The 19,270-nt window shown below is 37.6% G+C and overlaps 1 protein-coding gene across 3 annotated transcripts in view; it reads left to right on the top strand.

Moving 5' to 3' along the window:
- The window catches only part of cd276 (CD276 molecule), a 93,598-nt gene that overhangs the window by 14,548 nt on the left and 59,780 nt on the right, over positions 1 to 19,270 (top strand). For all 3 annotated transcript variants that reach the window (XM_042774773.1, XM_042774774.1, XM_042774775.1), the window contains exons 3-4: positions 9,623 to 9,970; positions 14,915 to 15,211. In XM_042774773.1, coding sequence (XP_042630707.1) covers positions 9,623 to 9,970; positions 14,915 to 15,211 — 645 coding nt within the window. The remainder of the gene's footprint in view (positions 1 to 9,622; positions 9,971 to 14,914; positions 15,212 to 19,270) is intronic.

Genomic DNA, 19,270 nt, shown 5'->3' with positions numbered 1-19,270 from the left:
CTGTGTGCGACTTCTCTTTGATAATTTCAGGCTTAAGGCAAGATCATCGGTCCTTCACTCGGATTAGCTCCACACCTGAAACCGAGATCATTCATGCTGTGCATCTCTAAAAGAGAACAGAGACGCTTCATAACCTCGTGCTTGGATGATAATACACTTTTTCTCCATGAGCTAGAAGTAGTATTTGTTTTTTCAGTCTGTGTAATTTTATGCAAGATGTGCTGTTTAGCTGTGTATGCATATTAAAACCTAAAACCTGAACCCTGTTCTACTGATGTTTCTTTCAGCGAATGTAAATCTGGTTGTCTTGGGCTTCATGCTCCTGTTCTCTGTCCTGTTTTCAAGTGCTTCTCCACTTCGTTTGTCATTTTGTAAAACTGTCAGTCTCCTTCATGCACACAGACTGTAAACACACACTGGTGATTTTCTGCCGTCCGTATCTCTGTCAGAGGATCATGAAAGAGAGCTGGATATTTATGACATGATAGTTACACTATGATTTGACAGTATCATGCTGTCGGACCAGTAAAGGCCTTTGAGCAGAACTTCATCTCAAAGAAAGAGAGGAGAATGACACGTTTGGAGATCATGTGACACGCTGAGCTGTTATTATGTTTGGACAATATCAGAGCCATAAATCTCATTAACGTGGAAATCAATCTCTCACATACAGAGAGAGAGAGAGAGAGATGATTGGATCTTATGTGAGGCTGTGTGGTCCGGTGTTACCCATGATTCACTGGGATGATGATGTCGCAGAGGTGATGCTCTAGCGCTCCGTCAGATACGTGGCCTTGCAAATGACTTCTTCTGTAGGCCGCTGACAGTGAGAATTGAAAATCCAAAGGAGATTTTGAGTGTTCAGAGTTCACTTATTCTGTGTTTCAGAGCTTGAGTGTCGTCAGCGGCGTCTTTAGGATTTGATTAGGTGCTGTGAACATCACCGTTGCCTTAGATTGTTGCTTGTTGAGGAGAGGTGTGCAATTACCTTTTCTGAGTGATAGAACAGTTTCAGCCTGGCAGATGATAAAATGAGCAGAAAATCTGAGCACCTAAACACCCTAGCAACTACCTAGAACAGCCTAGTAACCACATGGGATACCTTAGCAACTGCATAGCAACTACCTGGGATACCTTAGCAACTGCATAAGAAACCACCCAGAACATCCTAAAGGCAACTGAACACCCTAAGACCACCTAGCAACGACCTGGAATACCCCAGCAACTGCATAGCAACCACCAACTCCCTCAAGACAATTGAACACCCTAACAACCACCTAACAGCCACCCAGAATACCCTAGCAACTGCATTTCAACCACCCAGAACACCCTAACAACCACCTAACAGGCCACCCAGAATACCCTAGCAACTGCATTGCAACCACCCAGAACACCCTAACAACCACCTAACAGCCATCCAGAATACCCTAGCAACTGCATTTCAACCACCCAGAACACCCTAACAACCACCTAACAGCCACCCAGAATACCCTAGCAACCTGCATTGCAACCACCCAGAACACCCTAACAACCACCTAACAGCCACCCAGAATACCCTAGCAACTGCATTTCAACCCACCCAGAACACCCTAACAACCACCTAACAGCCACCCAGAATACCCTAGCAACTGCATTGCAACCACCCAGAACACCCTAACAACCACCTAACAGCCACCCAGAATACCCTAGCAACTGCATTTCAACCACCCAGAACACCCTAACAACCACCTAACAGCCACCCAGAATATCCTAGCAACTGCATTTCAACCACCCAGAACACCCTAACAACCACCTAACAGCCACCCAGAATACCCTAGCAACTGCATTGCAACCACCCAGAACACCCTAACAACCACCTAACAGCCACCCAGAGTACCCTAGCAACTGCATTGCAACCCACCCAGAACACCCTAACAACCACCTAACAGCCACCCAGAATACCCTAGCAACTGCATTGCAACCACCCAGAACACCCTAACAACCACTTAACAGCCACCCAGAATACCCTAGCAACTGCATTGCAACCACCCAGAACACCCTAACAACCACCACTAACAGCCACCCAGAATACCCTAGCAACTGCATTGCAACCACCCAGAACACCCTAACAACCACCTAACAGCCACCCAGAATACCCCTAGCAACTGCATTGCAACCACCCAGAACACCCCTAACAACCACCTAACAGCCACCCAGAATACCCTAGCAACTGCATTGCAACCACCCAGAACACCCTAACAACCACCTAACAGCCACCCAGAATACCCTAGCAACTGCATTGCAACCACCCAGAACACCCTAACAACCACCTAACAGCAGACACCAGAGTACCCTAGCAACTGCATTGCAACCACCCAGAACACCCTAACAACCACCTAACAGCCACCCAGAGTACCCTAACAACTATATATAGCAATTACCCAGAACACCCAAAAGACAATTGAACATCCTAGCAACCACCTAACAACCACCCAGAATACCCTAGCAACTGCATTGCAACCACCCAGAACACCCTAACAACCACCTAACAGCCACCCAGAGTACGCTAGCAACTGCATTGCAACCACCCCAGAAACACCCTAACAACAACCTAACAGCCACCCAGAATACCCTAGCAACTGCATTGCAACCACCCAGAACACCCTAACAACAACCTAACAGCCACCCAGAGTACGCTAGCAACTGCATTGCAACCACCCAGAACACCCTAACAACAACCTAACAGCCACCCAGAATACCCTAGCAACTGCATTGCAACCACCCAGAACACCCTAACAACAACCTAACAGCCACCCAGAAGTACCCTAGCAACTGCATTGCAACCACCCAGAACACCCTAACAACCACCTAACAGCCACCCAGAATACCCTAGCAACTGCATTGCAACCACCCAGAACACCTTAGCGACCACCTAACAGCCACCCAGAATACATTAGTGACCACCTGACAGCAAACCCAGAACACACAACAACATAAAAAACACCAAAAACAAACCAAAAATACCCTAGCAACTGCATTGCAAACACCCAGAACACCCTAACAACCACCTAACAGCCATACATAACACAAAATCAACCTAAATACAAAAACAAAAAAAAACCAAACAAACACATAATATGATCCAAAAGTACGCTAGCAACTGCACTGCAACCACCCAGAACACCCTAACAACCACCTAACAGCCACCCAGAATACCCTAGCAACTGCATTGCAACCACCCAGAACACCCTAACAACCACCTAACAGCCACCCAGAACACCCTAACAACTGCATTGCAACCACCCAGAACACCCTAACAACCACCTAACAGCCACCCAGAGTACGCTAGCAACTGCACTGCAACCACCCAGAACACCCTAACAACCACCTAACAGCCACCCAGAATACCCTAGCAACTGCATTGCAACCACCCAGAACACCCTAACAACCACCTAACAGCCACCCAGAGTACGCTAGCAACTGTAAAGCAATCACCCAGAACACCCAAAAGACAATTAAACACCCTAACAACCACGTAGAGAATACCCTAGCAACTGCATAGCAACAACCCAAAACACCCTAAAGATAATTGACCACTGCATCAAACACCTCAATCACCATAGCAACCATATTGAACACCATGTGAGTACCCTAAAGGCAGAAAACATTAGAGAGACATAGAACACCCTAGCAACCACCTGGACACCATCATCACCATAGCAACCACAGAGAATACCCTCAAGGACAAATACCTTAGAAGTGTATATAACACCCTAGCAACCACCCAAAATACCCTAGCAACCACCGAAATATCATTCAGAAGACCTAGAAAACCTCTAAAATACCCTAGCAACCATCCAGAACACCTTATTAAACGCCTTGATCAACCTAGTAACCATATTGAAAACCCAGCAACCTCATAGTGGCCATACAGAATACCCTAGCAACCATATAGCAACTCATTAACAAACTCCCTAACAACCACCTAGCAACCAACCAGAACACCCTAAAAAGCATCTAAAATACCCAAGGGACCACCCAGAACACCTCATCAAATGCCCTCATCACCCTAGCAACCATATATAACACCCAACAACCTCATAGTAACCCCCTAAAATGCCCTAGCAACCACAGAGCTCAGTTTAACCCCCTCAGCACCTCTCACAGCAGTCTTGAATGATTGTGGCTGTGTGTCTCTCCGTGTCTTCAGAGAGTCTCCGTTGTTGATGGCGTTATTCTCAGAAAGCCTGATTTCCTGCTGCTGTGTTGTGTTTCCATCACTGGGGGGCGATAGAGCCTCACCGCTCTGACTGAACACTCACAGCCGGTCCTGAGCCTCATGAGTTTCTCTTCTTATTCAGCACAGAGTTTTCTGTAGCCTTTATGAATCTAACCAGAAATAAACCTCCATCTCTTTAAAGTGTGTGTGTGTGTGTGTTTGTGTTCATGTTTTTCTATCTCAGTGGGAACCTAAACCTGAATACACACCGACTCATGGGGACTTGTGTCACTGTCGGGACCTAAATTGAGGTCCTCATGGGAAAACAAGCTTATAAATCATACATTTTCAAAAGTATAAAAATGCAGAAAGTTTTCTGTAAGGGGTATGTTTAGGTGTAGGGCGACAGAAAATGCAGTTTGTACAGGATAAAAACCATTACGCCTGTGGAAACACAGCGTGTGTGTGTGTGTGTGTAATGCTGGCGCTGGATGATGGAGGAGCGTCTCGTATCGAGCTCAAATGAAGCTGCGTGTCTCTCTGCAGGTAGATATTGAGCTCCGCTGATATCCAGGCTCTGTCTGTTTGTGTGTGCATGTGCTTATGGCCTTCGAGCTTCAGCAGGACTGATATCGGTCTGAAGGGTTTGTTGTATTAGAAGAAGAGCAGCAGGACTCTCTGTTATTGAGCACCACACACTGAACCTTTACAGCCTGCGTTATGAGAGAGAGAGAGAGAGAGAGAGACCGAGAGAGAGAGAGAGAGAGAGAGAGAGAGAGGGTTGGAGAAATAGAAGAAATAGTGGCACTTTCAAAAACATTTAACATTTTTGTTGTTGTTGCTGAAATATTTCATCTTTGGAGCCTGTTTCCATCATGGAATTAATAATAATAATAATAATAATAATAATAATAATAATAATAATAATAACAATAATTGCAACTTCTTGACTCACAATTCAGACTTTTTATTGCAATTGTGAGTTTAGATATTAATTCTGACTTTTCTTCTTAGAGTTCTGAGTTTGTCTCAGATTAGTGTTGTTTTGCTTATGCTACAAAATAAAAATAACATAATTGCAACATTTCTTCTCAGAATTCCGAATTTAAATTTCACAATTCTGAGTTTATAGCTCATAATTCTGTTTCGTTGCTTCCTCCATAAAAAGTAAAATAAAATGTAATTGTGATTTTTAATCTCATAATTTAGATTTTTTTCCCCTCACAATTGCAAATTTATATCTCAGAATTTGGACTTCCTTTCAGAATTTTGAGTTTATATCTTGCAATAATGACAAATTTTTTATTTTTTTTTATGCTTCTGCCACTGAATAAAAGATAAAAAGGTAATTGAAACTTTTTATGTCACACTTCAGACTTTATTTCTCAGAGTTTTGTGTTTATATCTTGCAGTTCTGTGAAAACAGAGACTGAACTGAGAGATATAAACTCAGAACTGCCTCAGACTGCAGTTACTCTCAGCGACCCGATGTGAAAGTGAAATATTTGTAGAGTAATTTTAGATGTCTAGACTAGATCTAATGTGACTCCAGGACTGTGGGGCGATCACACGAGATCCCGGTAACGTGTTTCTCTTTGATGGCAGTGAGATTAAATGAAGAGCAAACTGACTTTAGCTTGAGCTCCTGAGAAAAAGACCCAGTAATCTCAAGAGCTCCTGAAGAGATCTCCACCGTGTCTCAAACTCTGCTCAGATTTGTAATTTATTTCTGTGATGTGCAGCTGTATTTTCAGCATCATTACTCCAGTCTTCAGTGTCACATGATCTTCAGAAATCATTCTAATATGATGATTTGCTGCTCAAGAAACATTTCTGATTATTATCAGTGTTGAACACAGTTGTGCTGCACAATATTTTTGTGGAAACTGTGATACATTTTATTTTTCAGGATCCACAGATGAACAAAGTTCAAAAGAACAGCATTTACTTGAAACAGAAATCTTTTGCGTCGTCACATGGATTATTATCTAGTTAGACGTCATTATATGTAATTAAACAACAAATTAGTCTAAAGGTTCATGTAGCTGGATGACATCTGTTCAGATTAATTAGCGTAACACAAAAATGTAGGTATATACTGTATAATGTGTTTAATTCCTCTGGAGGATTCGTTCTCGTCTGCTCAATCATCTACATTTCTTCTCTGTAAAAGGAGAAATTTGCTCCAAAGCAGGAATAATGTAGGAGAGGAGACGTAAATAAAGCGCAGCGGTGTGTGTGGCAGCATTTATGAGGGCTGTAATGACTTTATTTGATTGCGGTGGCACAGGTTGCCGTTCCTCTCTCAGATGTTGCTCAGCATTAACACACAGTGTGGGATGTAAATTCACATCAGTCCACCGTACTCACATCTACAGCTCACACCTCTGTCCCTCGGCCGAGAGCGTCGTCCACATCCATCAGGGCTGGTATTTGGACTCTTCCAGCACTCTTCCAGAGCTCCTAATCCTGGCACACAGCGCAGACACGGGCCAGAGTCACATTTAAAGTGTGTGAATGAGGATCTGGAGCTCTTTTCACTGCTCTTCAGTGCTTTAGTTTGCAGCTGTTGAACCAGATACTTCTGCTGTTTCTGCCTGAGCGCATATTTTAATCTTTTAATTGGTTTCATAGCTTTGTCATCTGCTGATGTGTATATATATATATATATATATATATATATATAGCATTTATAAATGAAGCCATTCATGTGTACTTCTATGTGGAAACATCTAAATAAACGAGCTTTAGTGAAGGCATAAAGGACTGAACTTACCAATGATTGACCATTTTTTATGGGTCAGATCAGAAAAAGCACACTTCAACTATTTATCATACCGAATCTGATTCAGGGCTATTTTAATTAAAACAATCTATAAAATAAATATCATAACAAAAAAATCAGACAAAAATCATTTTCCAACTAATAACTTTTATTTTATTTTATTTTATTTTATTTTATTTTATTTTATTTTATTTTATTTTATTTTATTTTTATTTCATTTTATTTTATTTTAGTATTTTGGGAAATAATTATAAAAAGTAATATTAATATTACTAATATAATAAATAAAGTAATATTCAGCAAGTATGCATTAAATCGATCAAAAGTAAAGACACACAAGATTTTCAGCAGGAATAACTGTCCATCACAGGAATGAATTATGTTTTAAAATATATTACAATAGAAAATATATATTTTTATTTTTTTAAATTTTTTATTGTAATAATGTCTCTCAATATTTATGATCTTACTGTATTTTTTGATTAATACAGAGCAGAAGAGACTTCTTTCAAACACATTAAAAATCTCACTGATGACAAATTTTTGAATTGTGATGATGATGATGATGATGATGATGATTATTATTATTATTATTATTATTATTATTCATTATGTATAAATACATCATATGTTTTATTTATTTATTTATTTATTTATGTGGGTTAATCTAAATACTTAAAAATACCTATCCACAAATAATTACAAAGAAACAGAAAATAATACATTGAATTAAACATAACATCTTGAAGAAGTACTGTCTTGTGAAACATAAAACTACAGAATAGTTTTTGTTATAATACAATAATTTTTACAGTGTAGTAAGTGAGGCTTATAGCTGGCGTCTCTATGTATTTACACTGCAGTAAAAATGTGTGTGTGTGTGTGTGTGTGTGTGTGTGTTTAATAACTGTTACTAGGATCTTATGCAGTCTTTATCAGTGATCATCTGAGACTGGGATATTATAAAGTCAGATGCTTTTCCCATTTCATTGTCATGCTTTTGAAACTTCATCATACACACACATGCACATGCACACGCACACTCACTCACACACACACTCACACACACTCTCACACACACGCACGCTCGGTTTGGTCCCCTGTGTGGCAGCAGATTGAGGTTGATTTGAGCATCATTAATGATTGTGTGAGCAGCTCACAGAGGACAGACGCGTTCCTGAAGTTTCCGTGACGTCAAGCGTCCCGCCGCGAGCTCTTCCTGGCTGCACGGTGAGAGACACAGGCTCTGTCAGTGTGCCGTTACCAAAATAAAGCACGAGAACCGTCATTTGCGGCTGCTGAGTCCCGTAATGGTTGAACAGCAAGATTTGTTGATAGTTGCCGTCAGTTTAGAGTTGTTTGACTGGCTGATGCTCTTATGTAAGCAGTGTTTGTCAGTCTGTTTCTCTGCTATTCTCCAGGCCTTGGGTTTTCTGATGGCAGAAAGGCTGATTTAGTGCTGATATATGAGCAAAGATGGCCATTTTTAATGACTTTTTACACTCAGATGCATCAGTTATCAAACACACTTAAAGAATTAACCCTATAGTCCTCTTCAAAAAAAATTTTTTTTTTTTGAAATTTAAAAAATAATCATCATAGCTTCTGAATGAGAAGACACTTGGTGGAATTAACACAGACAAAAAAAAAAAATCATGGACATGATTCAAGTCAAAAGTTAAAAAAAAAAAAAAAAAAAAAAAAAAGTAACACTTGGTGCCAAAAATAGCTCATAAAAATGTAATAAATATTGCATAGTCTCATAAAATCCCCTCAAAATTCTAAGTAATATTCAAAAAATATTATTGAGTAAAAATATATTACATTCATTTTCCTTAAAAAAAAAAAAAAAAAAAGTATGTTTCAAGGCTTCGGTCACTTTTGACGATGAAGGTACCAAGAGCGACTGATAAATGAAGAGGCTCCGAGGGTTAAATAATCAATTATAGTTCACAAGCGTATATTCCTGAATCCATCAAACATTGATATCTGGTCTCTTGTGTTTGCATGCACCGCTCTACTGTTAGTTTAGACGAAGAGCTGACAGAATAATTATGAATCTCAAATCCTCATCTCATATGGAAATGCTGTGTATGTATAACAGTGAGGGTCTCTTCATCCGGTCACACAAACACGCGTGTCAATATTAGCTTGTTTGCGTATGCTGTGAAAGTCTTGAAGCGCTTGCCAATCTTAAAGGGGACACGGTTTATTTATTCATTCATTCATCCCTGTAGTCTTGTTATGCTGGGAAAGTGTATTTGTGCCATAAAGACAGGATTCACACGGTCATGGCAAACATGAAAAAAAATAAAAAAGTCACGGAAATTAATAAATATTAAAAATCATGAACATTTGTGTAGTGAATTTGTTTTCGAATTATGCTTTAAAATGCATTATATTTATTTTGTTGATACAATATTTTAAGGCTTGAATTTAATTTGAATTTAAAATGATTGTGATTGCAGAAATATGTTTTATTTTTTTATTTTTTTTTAGTTCTACTGGATCATCTGACCAGACGAACCTTGACTTTCTGATATTTGCAGCTTCTATAAAAGCTCTTTTTGCTCTGAGGAGGAAGTTTTGAGTGCTGAACTGCACGATATGATGTCTGCGCTCTCTCTGTGTCTCTGCAGCTCTTGAGGTCCGTGTCCCAGAATCCCCTGCGGTGGCTCTGTTCGGGACGGACGCCGTCCTCAACTGCTCTTTCTCAGGCGTCTCAGAGTTTAACCTGTCTGAGCTGAGTGTGTTCTGGCAGCTCTCGGACACCAAGCGTGCCGTTCACAGCTTCTGGCAGAGCCGCGATCAGCTGAGCGATCAGGAGGAGCGCTTCTCCAACCGCACCAGCCTGTTCCCAGACCAGCTTCCGGCCGGGAACGCCTCGCTGCTGCTGAGGAGAGTGCGTGTGGCCGATGAGGGCAGCTACTCGTGTTTCGTCATGGTTCAGACGTACGGCAGCGGAGCCATGCTGATGCAGGTCGCAGGTAACCAATCAGAGCGCTGCACCACAAATCACACAAATGTTCTCGAGGGTGAATCTCTGTTAAACTGTAATTTATTTCTGTGATGTGCAGCTGTATTTTCAGCATCATTACTCCAGTCTTCAGTGTCACATGATCTTCAGAAATCATTCTAATATGATGATTTGCTGCTCAAACATACATTTCTGATTATTATCAATGTTGAAAACAGTTGTTCTGCACAATATTTCTGTGGAAACTGTGATGCATTTTATTTTTCAGGATTCACAGATGAATAAAAAGTTCAAAAGAACAACATTTATTTAAAATAGAAATCTTTTGTAACATTATAAATGTCTTTACTGTCACTTTTGATCAATTTAATGCAGCCTTGATTAATAAAAGTTTTTATTTTTTTTAAATCTTACGTATCTTGAATAGTAGTGCATCAGTTTCCAGAAAAAAATATTTTCATGATTTCTGAAGATCATGTGACACTGAAGACTGGAGTAATGATGCTGAAAATACAGCTGCACATCACAGAAATAAATTACACTTTAACAGAGATTCACAGAGAAAACAGCTGTTTTAAGTTCTAATAATATTTCATTTTTTTACTGTATTTTTGATCAAATAAATGCAGCCCTGGTGAGCAGAAGAAACTTCTTTCAAACACACACACACAAAAAAATCTTCTTTCAAAAACATATAATAATAAAAATAATAATAATAATTTAAAAGCTATGTCAGCAGCATTTGCGGTCAAAAATAATTTAGTCCTTTTCACCAATTTAATTTTTTCAAGGAAAAATTCCACTTACAGTAACTCAGAGTTTCATATTTTGTTATAGCATGAATTATTCAGTAATAATGGGAATTGTTTTCTTCGTGTTTCAATACCTAAAAACCTTAATTTAATCTATGTAATGTAATAATCCTCATATAAAGTGGCCGTGTGTCTTCAGAAGTCTAGGATTAAACCACTTGATTTTTATATGAATTATGTTTACTTACATTTTATGAAGGTTTTGAAGTGTTTGCTCGAGCTAATTCTCTCAGATTTCATTTCTAAATATAGTTCTAAAATATCAAAGAAATGCAATTACCTTGCCTATCATTTAGTTTATATCTTTCAAACATATTGAACAGAAAAAAAAAAAAAACAACAATCCTCGCAGCTGTGGATGCCAGAATAATTTTTTAAAATATTTACAGAAAAACCTGTGAATTTTACAGTTTAAAACTGTAATTAACAAGCAAGAAAAGGGCAGTTTAAAGCATGCACAACAATGCACACTGCTCCTAAAGTCTGTTGTGTGCCTTTAACATGCTGATAAACCATCATCATAATTATAATGTGAATGGAAAAAGAGGAAAAACACACGAAGAATCACAAAAAGTTCATCACAAGCATCTTTTCCACAAGATGACGTATATCCTAATATACAGAAGAATATACAGAAAACACTTAAATAATGCAATAAACTTTCATTAAACTACAGAAGATGTGACGTGAAACCCAAGTGTGCAGAACTGACAACAATAAACATGAAAAGTGTCACTCTACAGTTTTTCTGAAGACAAGAAGCTGAAACTGTGATTACTGTACTTTATACTTCAACGGCTGAGTATTATTTGCCTTTATATTTTTGTTTATTAATAAATGTAACCATAACCGATTAAACGAAATGTAATTGATTACAAAAACTGCCTACCAAGGCTCGGAGTGGACTTACTTTAACCTTTAACTCTAACCTGAGAATAATGAAGAACTGTCTTGAAGGTGTTGAGATCCAAGCACCACATCTTCATCTGTGTTTCGAAGACGCACATAAATCAAATGTGCAAAAACTAAATAAGCAAAATCTAAAACGAGTTAACCTCACTAATTGGCTGGCGGTTTGCCTTATGGTTGTGTTTTTAAAATAAACTGAGGAACCAGTGGAAGCTATAATCTAGAGAATCGACCGTCTACAGAATCTACCGCTCCTATAGAACACATATCATCTCTATGAGACAGCACTCAGATATTGATAACTGAGATATTAATGCGGATGCCACATGTGATCAAAGCACTGTTATTATGTTCTGTGTGTGTTATGTGCTTTATAGTAATCTGTGTTATGATGTGTGTGATTGATGTTGTTGCACATCTTGAGGATTGTCATAAAATGCTTCTGCGAAGGCGATCATTAATATGCTATTCTCACGACGAGCCGGATCAATATCCAGTCGTATCGATTTCTAGGATTTGCTGGGATTGATAATGCTCAGCTGTAGCTGCTATATGTGTTGTTATTATTATGGCTGAATGCACTCATTATTTATGATCTATAGATGCCATTCTCTCTCTCTCTCTCTCTCTCTCTCTCTCTCTCTCTCTCTCTCTCTCTCTCTCTCTCTCTCTCTCTCTCTGTCTGTCTGTCTGTCCCTCTCTCTCTCTCTCTCTCTCTCTGTCCCTCTCTCTCTCTCTCTCTCTCTGTCTCTCTCTCTCTCTGTCTCTCTCTCTCTCTCAATGCTTTGATTAAGTGATATTAATGCACCACTCCTGTCTGCTTCTGTACGTCTAATGAAGATTAAACAAAAACAGTCGTGTCATTTTCACTCTTCTACATTATAATGCTTAATAATTATTAGCGGGATTGTTTTGCGCTCACATTCAGAGGAAGAACTTCTTGAGGAGATTTTCAGTTAGCGGTGTGGAAATGTGTCATCTGTAATAGTTATGCTCTCTTATGTGGTTTATGTGACACTTAAAGGACTAGTTCACCTAAAAATGATAATCCGGTCATCATTTATGTTACAAACCTGTATGACTTTGTTTCTTCTTCTGAAAGACGTTTTGAAGGATGTTAGTAACTAAGCAGATTTGGTCACCACTGACTTACGTTGAAAAAACACTTTCTCCTGCTATCTCTATGTTCCACTGAGAAAGAAAGTCATATAAGTTTGAATGACATGAGAGTAAATGTCTTTTTCCTGAAAATGCTAGTTAATGTTATCACATTGGATTGAAGCTTATAGATTTTGCTCACACGGGATTTAACCCCCCCCCCGGAAAAAAAGATCACTTTTGTACTTTTTGAGGGATTTTTCCCCCAGCTTGTTCCTGGTCAAAAATTACTTGCATACAATAAAATTTCATTATGCTGTGTTTATATCTTGCTATATTACTACTAAAATGTGACTTTGCCCAAATAAATAAATGTTTTTTACACTCAAATATATATATATATTATAAATTGTTATATAATAGACAAAATTAATATCATGCGTTGTATATAGTTTAATTTGCACTTATTCTGAAGTGGACCAGCAGGACTTGTATAATATCTGATTAATCAATGGAACTGATTTGTTAGCTTCAGCTCTGGAGTCTGTGTCTTCTGTCCGGTCTTGAGTTGAGATCTGTGGGTCGCTCAGACAGACAGCAGCTAGAGGTTCAAGTCTTCTTGGCATCGGTTCTGATTGCTTCTTCTCCCATCGTCCCAGCGCACAACTTTTGTGTTGTCTGAGTTGTGATTGGCTGTGCGAGTAAGCGGTCTCCGGCGTGCTGGCTTCTTCATCTGCCGGCGCAGTGCTCAGCCCAACAAAAACACCTGACGAGCGGCGGCTCCCAGAAGCCTCCTGCCTGTGGTTTGGGTCCCTGCTGAGGAACGGGTGTAGATGAGGGTGTCAGCAGATGATTTCCGTCTGATCTTGAGCCATGTGTGTTTTATGCTAAGCTCCCAGAATGTAATTAACAATTTAATGGGAATCATGTCGAGCCGGTCCCCAGGTGAAGGCAACGCTAGATTCAGCTGCTTTACCTGCAGACTCGTTGCCCTCCGGTGAAGCTCTCCGCTCTGACTCTGAAATGCGTGGTTTTTTGCCAATCTGATGAGTTTTCATTCAGCCCACCTGCTGCTTTTGTTCAGGCCAACGTGAATTTTTTTATTTATTTAAAAATATTCAAATATATATATATGCACAAACCAAAATTTATTCAGACACCTTTTTATTCACGGTTTATTCGCTACGGTTTAGTAAATGGTAATAAAATATGACACAAATTCTCAGAGTTAAACTGTGTCAGAACAAGTGCATCTTGATAATGACAGATAACACTTCAGCAAAACACGGTCAGGTCAAAGTGTCTGAATAATTTTTGGTCCCACATTTTTATAAATTTTACTGGTAGTCCACTATATGAAGAATTTTTGGGTATAATATGTCACAGTTTACTTTATTTTGCTCTCCTCACTTACATAAATGAACTATAATGTCATTAAATAATTTAATTATATTTAAATAAATCGTATTGAATTAAATAATAAGTAATTGTAATTAAAATATGAATTTAAATATATAAAAAAAAAAAAAAAAAAAACAAAAAAAATAATATAATATAATATAATATAATTCATATTTTTATAACTCATCCCTTCTCTTAAACAATGGTTGAAATGTGAATTTTATTATTATATACAACTATATGTTTTTGTCAAAACTTTGACCATTTATGGCCTAGGACGTAATGCTGATTTATTTTTATTTTTTATTTTTTTTTAGATACATTTATTAGTATTTTGAAGTAAATTTATTTTTTATATTTTCAGTTTTCATTTTAGTTTTTGCTAAATTTTTAGTATTTTTTTTTTGTTTTTTTACAATTTTTAGTTTTAGTTATTTATTTCCAGTTAGTAATTTTAGTGCATCAACGTAAAACTTTATTTTATTTTATTTTATTTTATTTTATTTTATTTTATTTTATTTTATTTTATTTTATTTTATTTTATTTTATTTTTTCGTTTTGTATTGTTTTGTTTGAAATATTTTTAATAGTTTTAGTAACAATAATAACCTGCTCTAGACCACCGGTCGGGAGTTTGCAGGTATGTGTTAACTAGTCCTCTCTCTCTCTCTCTCTCTCTCTCTTTCCCTCCCTCTCTCTCTCTCTTGCTCTCTCTCTCTCTCGGTCCATCACAGCGCCGTTCTCCAAGCCGCTGGTCACCTGGGGCCCAGAGTCGGCCCTGAAGCCGGGTGATGTGGTGGCCCTCAGCTGCGTGGCGTACGGAGGTTATCCTGAGGCAGAGGTGCTGTGGCAGGACGGGGCCGGACGCAACCTGACGGACAACGTTACCATCTCACAGGTGGCCAACGAGGAGGGTCTGTTCAGTGTGAAGAGCGTCCTGACGGTGATCCTGGAGCCCAGCAGCACGTACAGCTGCAGACTGATGCACCCGCTGCTGGGGGAGGAAGGACAGGCGTCGGTCACCATCAGCGGTGAGTGACTCTTCTGAGACAGCCAATGTGACTTTAGCACCACTCAGATACTGTTACAGTTACTAAATATCAATAAATTTTCTTTTCAGTTTTAGTAGTAATATATATATAGTTTCTATTAATTTTTATTTTATTACATTTTAGTCAAGTTAAACTAAAATATATATATATATATTATACAGGGCTTGACATTAACTTTTTTGCAAACTTTTTCGGTTTTCCAAAGTTACTAGCCACACAGTATTTTTACTAGCCACATTTTTGTTGTTGTGAATATACTCTCATATCATATACCAGCAATTCTCGACCTGACTTCCACTTTTCATTGAAAAGTCTTTTGTTTTTCTTTGTCTCTTCTTCCTTTTTGGTTTCATCGTCAGGTTTTCTCTTGTGTGTTGTCTGTTCACCGGGTTTTGTTACACCTTTTATGTGTCGCCACATAGATCCACCGGCGTCCAACGACGTAACTCCAGCAGGGCAGCTAGCTGTCTCTTCGTTTCTGTCACTAGCGCGCAATCGCAAGGAAACACTGTGTGCGTTAGTAATGCGTGGGTCATTAAAAAAAAAAAAAAAAAATCCATATATGTTGTAGTGTTGGGCGATATGGCCATTTTTTAAATCAGATCAGATTGACGATACACGATATTATCGTGCATGGGTGGAGCAAGAGAGAGACTCTCTGTTCTTGTCATAGCATAACTAGTTGGTGTTTTAAACCGCGCAGGTGCACAAGAGAGAGCCTATGGAATAACCAATAATCTAAAATATATACTCTCAAACATACTGATAAACTAACGTTAAATATAAAAATACAGTATTTAAAACAGCTAGTTCATATATAGTCAGACGCAACTGTCATATCGCGTGTCCTGTGACAAATTTACCGCATCTGCGCACGGTATCAGTCAAAATGTTCAGTCAACGGTGAAAATCAATAGTAGATTTCATGTGAAGTCCAACAGTTTAACACTAATATTGGACATAAACGAACACGTTAAATATCAAGTAGACTATTCAAAACAGGTAAGTTCATATATCTGGAGTAAAGTTGAATTGAACGGATGCATCAGTCATACAGCGCTCTGGACCACGCGCCTCATGACGAGACTGACGCACCGCCACAGAAACAAGGAGGAGATGCATTCTAACATAACTGTGCCATAAACTCAGTTAGTGAGGGCTGGTTTAATATATTGCACATATACACGCCGTTCAGATTACATGTTAAAGTGCAATGAAATACCTTATATCTGCAGACGATGTACGTCTGTTTGTGGATGGAGACTTCACCGGATACATGCGCTAATCCATATTTGCGCATGCTCGCACGTGTGTGTGTGTGTGTGTGCGCAATGCAGTGCTGAAGTGAAATAGCTGGGCAGTTTGAAATCACTAGTGTGCATGTAATACTCATGGGAGTTGTAGTTTCAGATGCCTTTTAAAAACACTACAATTATTCAACCCGCCAAGTGGCTAGTTGGAGTCACTGTGTTACCCCGCCATGATCAAAATCCACCCACATTTGGCGGGTGTTAATGTCAAGCTCTGTATATATATATATATATATATATATATATATATATATACAGTACAGACCAAAAAGTTTGGAAACATTACCATTTTTACTGTTTTTGAAAGAAGTTCTTCTTCGCGCTCATCAAGCCTGCATTTATTTAATCAAAAATACAGAAAAAATTTTAATATTGTGATATATTATTACAATTTAAAATAATTGTTTTTAAATTTATTATACTTTAAATTATCATTTATTTCTGTGATGCAAAGCTGAATTTTTAAGGATCATTATCACATGATCCTTTAGAAATCATTCTAATATGATGATTCATTATCAAAGTTGGAAACAGTTCTGCCTGCTTAATATTTTTTCAGAACATGTGATACTTTTTTAGGATACTTTGATGAATAAAAAGTAAAAAAATAAAAAATAAAAAAAAGAAGCTATGTTTTTAAAATATAAATATTTTGTAATAACAATATACACTACTGGTCAGTAATTTGGGGTTAGTATTTTTTTTTTTTCTTTTTTTAAATAAAATCAATTCTTTTATTCAGCAAGGATGTGTTAAATTGATAAAAAGTGAAAGTAAAGAAAATATATTATTAGAATATATATTATTAGAATTTTTTGTTTTTATTTTGAATAAATGCAGTTGTTTTTAACCTTTTATTCATCAAATATATTAGACAGCAGAACTGTTTCCAACACTCATAATAAATCAGAATATTAGAATGATTTCTAAATGATCATGTGATAGACTGGATGTTACATGTGACACTGAAGGCTGGAGGTAATGATGCTGAAAATTCAGCTTTGCATCACAGGAATAAATTATTTTTTTTAAAGTATATTCAAATAGAAAACTATTATTTTAAGTTGTAATAATATTTCACAATATTACTGTTTTTTCATAAATTCAGACCAAATAAACAGAAGAGACTTCTTTCAAAAACATTAAAAATAGTAATGTTTCCAAACTTTTGGTCTGTACTGTATATAGTTTCTATTAATTCTTATTTTATTACATTTTAGTCAAGTTAAACTAAAATATTTTAGAATTTTCCAAACTTTTTTATTTTTATTTAATTCTGTTTATTTTATTTTAAGTAACAATTTTAAATGGTTTTAATTGTAGTTGTAGTTATTTTATCTAAACTAAAATGCGAAATGCTGATACAACTTGTTGCTGAAATAAAAAGTTTTTTTGAATAGGTGTTTACATTTTTTATTTCAATTAATGTTTATTTTATTTCAAGTACAAACATGTTTTTATTTATTAATTTTGTTTTATTTTATTTTATTTTATTTTATTATTTTATTTATTTTTTATTTATTTCTTTTTTTTATAAACTATAATAACCCTGGACCCAGCCAAAAGATTATTCCACAACTTGTTTTTTTCTTCTTTTGTTGACCTAAACATGTAAAGTGTGTCATCTTACCTTCACAACTTTCCCTGCAAAACACAGAAGGCATTATTTAGTAGAATGTTATTTTCCACTTTCACTCATCCTCACACTATCTATCGTAGGGCTTTGCAAAACTCGACTATTGCGATACCTAAAGTTCCTCACTATGAAAAAGTGCAGCTTGAACATTCTGCTAAATATCTAAAAAGCTTCAAGGCAAAGCTCGAATGGGTCAAATGGTCATTTCTGGTCGCACTTTTCCTTTAAAACCCTCAATATTTTTACAATCGCTACAGACGAACCGGAAGTCAATTAAAACCTCCGCTGCGAAGGCTTCCCTCATCTGATTCTCATTGCTGCTCGCTGCCAAACACAAACGGGGAGAAAATAATAAATTGCTTTGGTCCAACAGGCATCTCCCCAGCCATCTCATAACATATTTCTTCTTTAAAATACAAACCCGTCTGTCCAGCCATCTCATATTATATAATTTACAAAACCAACAATTCCTGAGATCAGTGAGATCCTGCAGCGAGCCGTACGTGGATCATCCTGACTCCCAACAAGCGTCAGAATCCGTGTGCGAGCCGAGCGATCACGCCGACCTTGTTTGATATGAAAATGTATTTGCATTTGTTTACAGCAGCTGCTGTATGCTCAACAACTTTGGTAATTAATATTGACCTAGCCGAGCTCCGTGCAGTTTGCTTGCTTGTTTTTCTACAGCAAACATCCGTGCAACCAGGATTCACTTTGAAACAACTCGTCAGATTTAGATTAGAAACACTGCTGCAAATGGATGAATTTCAGTAAATATTTATTGCAAAAACCTGAAGAGTGTTTAAAGCTTTTGATCTATTAAAATCTAAGCTTCATGAAAAAAAATAAAAAAACAACATTCACAAAGTTATTGAATAGGAGACAAGTCTTTTGTATCTCAACAGGAGCTCAGAACGTCCTTCTAAGTGAGACGTTTAGGCCTTTCTTTCACTGAAGAGAGGAAAATCTGTTTAGTATTCAGAAGAGTTTCCTGGGAGAGGACGAGGCTCTAACAAGCCCGTTTAAAATGCACACTTCTCTCCAAATTCCCAATGAAAAATTACAAAGTAATGCAGATGTGCCCCGAAATGA

This window comes from Cyprinus carpio, chromosome A18 (assembly GCF_018340385.1).
Source record: "Cyprinus carpio isolate SPL01 chromosome A18, ASM1834038v1, whole genome shotgun sequence".
NCBI classification, from domain to species: Eukaryota; Metazoa; Chordata; class Actinopteri; order Cypriniformes; family Cyprinidae; genus Cyprinus; species Cyprinus carpio.
The sequence above is the reverse complement of the archived record's forward strand: the minus strand, read 5'-3'. Positions and strand labels throughout refer to the sequence as shown.